This window comes from Symphalangus syndactylus, chromosome X, assembly GCF_028878055.3.
Source record: "Symphalangus syndactylus isolate Jambi chromosome X, NHGRI_mSymSyn1-v2.1_pri, whole genome shotgun sequence".
Taxonomy (NCBI): domain Eukaryota; kingdom Metazoa; phylum Chordata; class Mammalia; order Primates; family Hylobatidae; genus Symphalangus; species Symphalangus syndactylus.
Genome location: NC_072447.2, coordinates 110,997,093 through 111,007,434, shown reverse-complemented (window position 1 = coordinate 111,007,434; position 10,342 = coordinate 110,997,093). Strand labels below are relative to the sequence as shown.

Here is a 10,342-nt window from a genome sequence, read left to right as displayed (position 1 = left end):
TTATTACGGTAGAGTTTACCTAGTGGGGATTGTCTTAGTCTGTTTGTGCTACTATAACAACAATAAAAAAAATGGAGGCAGGGTAATTTTTAAAGAACAGATATTTATTTCTCACAGTTCGGGAAACTAGAAGTCCAAGATCAAGGTGTTGGCAGGTTCAGTGCCTGGTGAAGGCTATTCTCTCCTTCCAAGATGATACTTTGTTGCTACATCCTCCAGAGGGGAAGAACACTGCTCCCTTTTATGGTGGGAGGTACAGAAGGGTAAAAAGGGCAAATCCCTTTTTATAACATCATTGATCCCAATCATGAGGGCTCCACCTTCATGACTTAATCATCTCCTAGAGACCCACCACTTAATACTATCACATTGATCACACTGATGATTAAGTTTCAGCATATCAATTTGAGAAGGCACATTCAGACAACAGCAGTGATTTTCTTTTTTTTTTTTTTTCACTGTATATTGAAATTCTGTAAGGAAGATGTCCCATCTCCTGCTTATTTTCTCATGTATTTATATCAGCCTGGATGTTTATTTTACTCTATGTCTTATAACCTAATATTGTCATTGTTTGGTTGCTCAAATTCTTCCACCTTTGGCCATTAGGAGTTCCTTCAGGTTGGCCCCTCTGTTCTTAGACATGTCCCCAATATTTGCCCACTTCCTTGTTTTCTGGTACCACAAGATGTTCCAGGATCATCTTGTTTTTTCCCTACCCTAGCACTGGAATTAATCATTTCTGCATGGATCCCTACTTCCTTTTATTGGGAAATGACTTTTAGAAACCAAGATCTGGGCACTAGATGTTGAGTTGTCATTTTTTAACCTGTCAGAATGTCAGATATAAAAATTGATAACACTAATTGTTGCCAAGGGTAACGAAAATAGACACTCTTGTACGCTTTGGATGGGAGTATAAGTAAGTATAACCTTTGGGGAGGGCATTTGGCAATATCTATTAAAATTTTAAGTATGTAGATCTAGAAAATCCACATTTTGATCTCTATTATATAGAAATACTTACATGTGTTCAAAGAGATAGGCACAAGAATATTCATTGCATCATAATAGCAAAAACCTGGAAACAAAATTTCATCAATAGGGGACTGATTGGTTTAAAATTATGGTACAACCGTGAAATAAAATACCATGTTGGCAGTCAAACAAGAACTTTCTCATTGTTTAATTTAATTCAAAGTTCCAGGATACATATGCAGGACATGCAGGTTTGTTACATAGGTAAACATGTGCCATGGTGGTTTGCTGCACTTACCAGCCCATCACCTAGGTATTAACCCCCACATGCATAAGCTATTTATCCTGATGCTCTCCCTCCCCTTCCCCCCACCCCACCCCACAGGCCCCATTGTGTGTTGTTCCCCTACCTGTGTCCATGTGTTCTCATTGAGAATCTCCTCATTGTTATGGACTGAATGTGACTCCTCAAAATTAATATGTTAAAGTCCTAAACCCCAATGTGATGGTTTAAGGAACTGGGGCCTTTGAGAGATAATTAAGTCAGAAGGGCGGGGCCTCAGGATGGGGTTAATGCCCTTAAGAAAAATATTTATCATTACTACTTATAAGACATTCTCTAAGATGCCATTGGGGTACTAGGATAAACAATAAATGTATGAGTCACTACCTTCAAGAATCTCTCAGCTTATAGGGGAGGTAAGAAACCTGTTTGTAAGCTGTAACATAGAGTGATGAGTACCGTAAAGAAAGATGCAAAGCACTGTGGGAGTTCAGATCCCATCTGGTAAGGGGATCAGAAACAAAAAAAAAAGAGAGACCCAAGAGTGCTCTCTCTCTGCCGTGTGAGGATACAGGGAGAATTCAGTAGTCTGCAACCTGGAAGAAGGTCCTCACCAGAACCTGACCATGAGGGTACCCTGATCTCAGATGTACAGCCTCCAAATTGTGACAAATTTCTGTTTATAAGCTACTCAGTCTGTGGTACTTTGTTATAGCAGCCTGACACGAGGCCCTTATTCTTTCAATACAAATCTACCGCCTACTTACGTTTGTGCCTACACTGTAGCTTCCTCCACTTACGGAATAGCATAATGATTAAGGGTATGTGATCTAATGCCGTATTCCCAGTGTATGGCTCTACCATACACTGTCTTTACCATTTACTAGCTCTGTAACCAAATCTGGCTACTATTTACTACCTGTGTGAACCTGAGTAAGTTAAATTCACTACGCCGTCGTTTTCTCATTTTTGAAATGAGAGCAATAATACTATTACCTCACAGGGTGGTTGTGAGAATTAATACATGTAAGGTGTTTTGAATAGTGCCTGGTATGAACTCAGTAAATGTTAGGTTATTACAATAGACAAAGTGTCCTTGTTGCTATCAAAGATCGTCTTTTTTTTTCTTTTCTTTTTTTTTGAGACGGAGTTTTGCTCTTGTTGCCCAGGCTGGAGTGCAATGGCGCAATCTCGGCTCACTGCAACCTCCGCCTCCCAGGTTCAAGTGGTTCTCCTGCCTCAGCCTCCCAAGTAGCTGGGATTACAGGTGCATGCCACCACGCCTGGCAAATTTTGTATTTTTAGTAGAGACGGTTTCACCATGTTGGCCAGGTTTGTCTTGAACTCCTGACCTTAATTGATCCACCCGCCTCGGCCTCCCTAAGTGCTGGGATTACAGGCATGAGCCGCCACGCGTGCCCTCAGTGTGGTTTTGCTTTGCATTTTCCTGATGATTAGTGATGTTGAGTATTTCTTCATGTATTTGTTGGCAATTTGTATGTTTTCTTTTGAGAAATGTCTGTTCAGATCACTGGCCCATTTTAAAATCACAGTTTGTTTTGTTGCTGTTGAGATGTTGAGTTCCTTGTGTAGTCTGAATATTAATCCCCTGTTGGGTGAGTAGTTTGCAAATATTTTCTCCTTCTGTAGGTTCTTTTTGCTCTGTTGATTGTTTCCTTTGCTATATAGAAGGTTTTTAGTTTAATATAATCCCATTTGTTTGCTTTTGTTGCCTGTGCTTTTGAAGTAAATAGAGTACTTAAACATTTAAAATCACTTAAACCTAACAGACAATCTATAGAACACCCAACGACAACAGAATTCACATTATTCTCCAGTGCACATGGAAGACTATTCTCTAGGACAGATTGTATGTTAGGCCACAAATCAAGTCTCAATAAATTGTAAAAGATTGAAACAATATGAAGTGTCTTCTCCAAATCCAATGGAATGAAAGTAGAAATGAAGAACAGAAGTAAAACCGGAAAATCCACAAATGAGTTAAAATTAAATGAAAGATGCTTAAACAACTAATATAACAAAAAGAGACAAAACAGAAACACAACATACCAAAAATTATGGGATGCAGCAAAACCGGTGCTCAGATGGATATTTTTAAAGCGCAAACATCTTTTTTTAAAAAAATAAAGAACGATCTCAGATCAATAACCCAGCTTTACACCTTAAGGAACTATAAAAATGAAATCAAAGTAAACCGAAAACTAGTAGAAGGAAGAAATAAAGATTATAGTTAAGGGTTGGGCACAGTGGCTCATGTCTGTAATCCCAGTACCCTGAGAGGCCAAGGTGGGAGGATTGCTTGAGCCCAGGAGTTTGAGACCTGCCTGGGTAATGTAGTGAGACCTCGTCTCTACAAAAAAATTTAAAAATTAGCTGGGCGTTGTGGCTTATGCCTATAGTCCCAGCTACTTAGGGGGCTGAGGTGGGAGAATCACTTGAGCCTGGGAGATCAAGGCTGCAGTGATCCATGATTGTACCACTGCACTCCAGTCTGGGTGACAGAGTGAGACCCTGTCCCCCCCCAAAAAAAGATAATCGTTAAGATAAACGAAATAGGGACTAGGAAACCAATATAACCATTAAAATGAAAAAAAAAAATGATTATTTGAGAAGATCACCAAAATTGGCAAACCATTACCTATAGTGATTAAGAAAAAGAAGATTCAATTTAAGAAATTAAAATGGGAATATTACTATCAGCCTTACAAAAATAAAAAGGATTATAAGAGAATACTATGAATAATTATATACCATAAATCAGATTACCTGGATGAAATGGACAAATTCCTAGAAACACAACTACCAAAACTGACGCACAAATAAAAAATCTGAATAGACTTATAACAAGAGATTGAATCAGTAATCAAAAACCTAACAAAAGCCCAGGAACAGAAATTTCTACTGGTAAATTCTAGAAGCATTTAAAGAGGAGTTAACACCAATCTTTCTCAAACTCTTCCAAGAAATGGAAAAGAAGGAAAGACTTCCTAACACATTCTATGAGGCTAGTATTACACTGCCATCAAAGCCAGAAAAATACACAAGAAATGAAAACTACAGGCCAATGTCCCTTACGAATACAGATACAAAAGTCCTCAAGAAAATACTGACAAACCACACTGAGCAGCATATTAAAAGCATTATACATCATGACCATATGTGATTTATCCCAGGAATGCAAGGGTCATTCACATAAGAAAATCAATCAATGTAACAAGTTACATTGATAGAAAGGAAAAAACCACATGATCATCTCATTTAATGCAGAAAAGTCATTTGGCAAAATCTAATACCCTTTCATGATAAAAACACTCAGCAAACTAGGAATGGAATAGAAGGGAACTTCTTCAACATGATAAAGAACATTTATGAAAAGCCCACAGCTAACATGATACTCAATGGTCTTCCACCTCATCATAGGGGAAAAGATTTTAGTCTTTCACCATTGTGTATGATGTTAGTTGTGGCAACCTAAATATAAGGGCTAAAACCATAAAACTCTTAGATGAAAACATAGGGATAAATCTTTGTGTTCTTAGATTTGACTAGTCATTAGGGAACTGCAAATCAAAGCCACAATGAGATACCACTACACACCACAAGGATGAGTATAAGAATACATTTCTAAGAAGGAAAGTAAGTGTTGACAAGAACTTTGAGGAATTCAAACCCTCATACATGGCTGGAAGGCATGTAAAATAGTGCAGCTGCTATGGAAAACAGATTGGCTGTTGTTCAAAAAGTTAACCATAGAATTATGATGTGGTCCATTAAATAATGAGTCATTCAAATAAAACTTGGCCGGGCGCAGTGGCTCACGCCTGTAATCCCAGCACTTTGGGAGGCCAAGGCGGGCAGATCACGAGGTCAGGAGATTGCGACCATCCTAGGTAACATGGTGAAACCCCGTCTTTACTAAAAATACAAAAAATTAGCCAGGCGTGGTGGCGGGCGCCTGTAGTCCCAGCTACTAGGGAGGCTGAGGCAGGAGAATGGCGTGAACCTGGGAGGCGGAGCTTGCAGTGAGCCAAGATCGTGCCACTGCACCCCAGCCTGGGTGACAGAGCAAGACTCTGTCTCAAAATAATAATAATAATAAACTTGTACTCTAGCTTTTGTTGTAACATTATTCACAATAGACAAATGGTGAAAACAACTCAAATATCCATCAACTGATGAATGGAGAAACAAAATGTGTTATATAGCCACACAATGGAATATTAGCCATGAAAAGGAATTGAGTACTGATACATGCTACAATATGTTTGTACCTCAAAAACATTATGCTATGGAATAAGCCAGACACAAAAAGTCACATATTGTATGGTTCAATTTATGAAATATCCAGAATAGCCAAATACAACAGAGATGGAAACATTAGTGGTTTCCGGGGGTTGGGGAAAAGAGAATGGGGAGCTACTGCTTAATGGTTACCCAGTTTCATTTTGGCATGCTGGCAATATTCTGGAGTCAGATAGAGGTGATGGTTGCACAACATTGTGAATGTACTTAATGCCCGCTGTATTATGCACTCTAAAATTGTCTAGATGGTTGCTTTTAGCCACCCGTTCAGAAACCTGCCATCAAGCCACCCAAGTGCTCTTAAATTTCCTCGCTACCTGTGGCTACAAGGATTCCAAACCAAAGGCTCAGCTCTGCTCACAGCAGGTTAAATACTTAGGGCTAAAATTATCCAAAGGCACTAGGGCCCTCAGTGAAGAACGTATCCAGCCTACACTGGCTTATCCTCATCCCAAAACCCTAAAGCAACTAAGAGGGTTCCCTGGCATAACAGGTTTCTGCCAAATATAGATTCCCGGGTACGGCGAAATAGCCAGACCATTATATACACTAATTAAGGAAACTCAGAAAGCCAATACCATTTAGTAAGATGGGCACCTGAAGCAGAAGCAGCTTTCCAGGCCCTAAAGAAGGCCCTAACCCAAGCCCCAGTGTTAAGCTTGCCAATGGGGCAGACTTTTCTTTATATGTCACAGAAAAAAACAGGAATAGCTCTAGGAGTCCTTACACAGGTCTGAAGGATGAGCTTGCAACCCATGGCATACCTGAGTAAGGAAATTGATGTAGTGGCAAAGGGTTGACCTCATTGTTTACGGGTAGTGGCAGCAGTAGGAGTCTTAGTATCTGAAGCAGTTAATACAGGGAAGAGATCTTACTGTGTGGAATCTCATGATGTGAGCGGCATGCTCACTGCTAAAGGAGACTCGTGGCTATCAGACAACCGTGAGGAAAGTAACTAAAATCATAAATCCCCATGGCCCTCCCTTATCATATTTTTCTCTTTACCGTTCTCTTACCCCCTTTCACCCTCACTGCACCCCCTCCATGCTGCTGTACAACCAGTAGCTCCCCTTACCAAGAGTTTCTATGAAGATCACAGCTTCCTGGAAATATTGATGCCCCATCGTATAGGAGTTTATCTAAGGGAAACTCCACCTTCACTGCCCACACCCATATGCCCCGCAACTGCTATAACTCTGCCACTCTTTGCATGCCTGCAAATACTCATTATTGGACAGGGAAAATGATTAATCCTAGTTGTCCTGGAGGACTTGGAGTAACTGTCTGTTGGACTTACTTCACCCATACTGGTATGTCTGATGGGGGTGGAATTCAAGATCAGGCAAGAGAAAAACACATAAAGGAAGCAATCTCCCAACTGACCCAGGGACATAGCACCCCTAACCCCTACAAAGGACTGGTTCTCTCAAAACTACGTGAAACCCTCCGTACCCATACTTGCCTGGTGAGCCTATTTAATACCACCCTCACTCGGCTCCATGAGGTCTCAGCCCAAAACCCTACTAACTGTTGGATGTGCCTCCCCATGCACTTCAGGCCATACATTTCAATCCCTGTTCCTGAACAATGGAACAACTTCAGCACAGAAATAAACACCACTTCCATTTTAGTAGGACCTCTTGTTTCCAATCTGGAAATAACCCATACCTCAAACCTCACCTGTGTAAAATTTAGCAATACTGTAGACACAACCAACTCCCAATGCATCGGGTGGGTAATGCCTCCCACACGAATAGTCTGCCTACCCTCAGGAATATTTTTTGTCTGTGGTACCTCAGCCTATCGTTGTTTGAATGGCTCTTCACAATCTATGTGCTTCCTGTCATTCTTAGTGCCCCCTATGACCATCTACACTGAACAAGATTTATACAATCATGTCGTACCTAAGCCCCACAACAAAAGAGTACCCATTCTTCCTTTTGTTATCGGAGCAGGAGTGCTAGGCAGACTAGGTACTGGCATTGGCGGTATCACAACCTATACTCAGTTCTACTACAAACTATCTCAAGAAATAAATGGTGACATGGAACGGGTCACTGACTCCCTGGTCACCTTGCAAGATCAACTTAACTCCCTAGCAGCAGTAGTCCTTCAAAATTGAAGAGCTTTAGACTTGCTAACCACCGAAAGAGGGGGAACCTGTTTATTTTTAGGAGAAGAATGCTGTTATTATGTTAATCAATCCAGAATCGTCACTGAGAAAGTTAAAGAAATTCGAGATCGAATACAATGTAGAGCAGAGGAGCTTCAAAACACCCTGGGACCTCCTCAGCCAATGGATGCCCTGGGTTCTCCCCTTCTTAGGACCTCTAGCAGCTCTAATATTGTTACTCCTCTTTGGACCCTGTATCTTTAACCTCCTTGTTAAGTTTGTCTCTTCCAGAATTGAAGCTGTAAAGCTACAAATGGTTCTTCAAATGGAGCCCCAGATGCAGTCCATGACAAATCTACCACGGACCCCTGGACCAGCCTGCTAGCCCATGCTCCAATGTTAATGACATGGAAGGCACCCCTCCCAAGGAAATCTCAACTGCACAACCCCTACTATGCCCCAATCCAGCAGGAAGCAGGTAGAGCGGTTGTCAGCCAACCTCCCCAACAGCACTGGGGTTTCCTGTTGAGATGGGGTACTGAGAGACAGGACTAGCTAGATTTCCTAGGCCGACTAAGAATCCCTAAGCCTAGCTGGGAAGGTGACCGTGTCCACCTTTAAACACGGGGCTTGCAACTTAGCTCACACCCGACCAATCAGAGAGCTGACTAAAATGCTAATTAAGCAGAAACAGGAGGTAAAGAAATAGCCAATCATCTATCGCCTGAGAGCACAGAAAGAGGGACAATGATCGGGATATAAACCCAGGCATTCGAGCCAGCAACGGCTACCCTCTTTGGGTCCCCAACCTTTGTATGGGAGCTCTGTTTTCACTCTATTAAATCCTTGCGACTGCAAAAAATAATAATAATAAAATAAAATAAGTCTAGATGGTATGTTTTAACTGTTATGTGCATTGTCCACATTTTTTAAAAAAGCAAACTTCTTATCATAGTCTACAAAGCCCTATACCAGATCTGGCTATTGACCACCTCTCTGACCTCTTCTCATACTACTCTGCCCTTACACATACAGCAGACATATTGGCATTCTTTTCTAAGAAGCCAAGCTTCTCCTTACCTTAGCATCTTTGTTCCCTTTGCCTAGAAAGTTGTCCCCCCTCCACCAACCCACAACCCCATATGTACACATGGCTGCCTCCTTCATCAGGCCAAATGTCACTTCCCTTAGAAAAGCTTTCTTTGGCTACCTTATTTATAAAGAATTTCACCAACTCTCCTCTCAGTCACTTTCTATCTCATGACCCTGTGTATATCCTTCATACCACTCAACATTTTGTGAAATTATCTTACCAATTATTTTCATACTTGATTATCTGTTCCCCTATTAACATATGACCTCCAAGAGGCCAGATGCAGTGGCTCACACCTGTAATCCCAGCACTTTGGGAGGCCAAGGCGTACGGATCACTTGAGGTCAGGAGTTCGAGATCAGCCTGGCCAACATGGTGAAACCCTGTCTCTACTAAAAATACAAAAATTAGCTGGAAATCGCTTGAACCCGGGAGGTGGAGGCTGCAGTGAGCCGAGATGGCGCCACTGCACTCCAGCCGGGTGACGAGCGAGACTCTGTCTCACAAAAAAAAAAAAAAAAAAGGATATGACCTCCAAGAGAGTAAAAATATTTTTTAATTGCCATGTTTCAAGCATCTAGAATAGTGTCATATATTTGCTTAATAAACAATTGTTGAATTCATGAATGAGAAGATATACTTGACACATTAGCTAATTCTTAGTCTTTCCCTCTTCAAGCAATTATAGTGAGAAACTAACATGCCAAAAATTATTTCTCCTATAATACCTGAGCAACCATGGATGTCTTCTGTTCTCTGGTGGAATAAGCTTGTCCATAGTGAGTAGGGTCATCAGTCACAAGTATGCTCACAAGATTTTGACTTTCTGAGAATTTAACTTTCCTTTTTGGCCCAAACTTAAAGAATCAGAATATGAATCCTAAAAGTCCTAACATTATATGGACTACTATTTGAAAAGTTCAAATGATTCTTGTAGTGAGATAATAATAGTAAGCATAACAATTTATTTACCATTGCTATGCTAACATGTTTTATATATCATACAATCTCATCATTTTTACAAAAACCCTCCCTTGATGTCCCCCCAGCTGACATCCCATTTCTATACTCCCTTTAATAGTAAAATTTATCCAGAGTTGTTTATACCTCTGTAAAGGCTCACAAGTCTGGCGGGGGCTTAGAGTAGACCCAGTTGCAACAGCAGTTCCAGTAACATGAAAACAGCTGTGAGGAGCAAAAGGACCCCCAGTATCTCTACCACCTGCATGAGTTTAGTAATACAGGACACTTGCACAAGTCAAGAAAAGCTGCCTTATTACTTAAAGACAGGCAGCAAGGATAAACAGAAGCCTAGGATCCAGAGTGAGCCGGTCTCTCAAAGGCTCAGGAAAGTGCCCAAGGTGGTTGGAGTCTTGTCTGCACGTACCCTACGTTGCACAACAGCTGAGTGACCCCGAAAGTGCTCTGCTCTGGATTTATATATTCTGGATGCCACTTGTCCCACTGAGCATGAATGTTGCAAAACAAGGACATAGCTCAGATTTTTTCAGACACTTCAACTAAGAGGAAGGAGTGGGAAGAACTAGGTTGG

At 41.0% G+C, this 10,342-nt stretch overlaps 1 protein-coding gene across 3 annotated transcripts in view; it reads left to right on the top strand.

The window, feature by feature from the left end:
* The window catches only part of RBM41 (RNA binding motif protein 41), a 67,930-nt gene extending 59,329 nt beyond the window's left edge, over nt 1–8,601 (top strand). For all 3 annotated transcript variants that reach the window (XM_063635243.1, XM_063635242.1, XM_055267097.2), the window contains exon 8: nt 7,975–8,601. In XM_063635243.1, the coding sequence (XP_063491313.1) occupies nt 7,975–7,994 (20 nt within the window). In that variant the 3' untranslated portion in view covers nt 7,995–8,601. The remainder of the gene's footprint in view (nt 1–7,974) is intronic.
* Nucleotides 8,602–10,342: the final 1,741 nt, after the last annotated feature.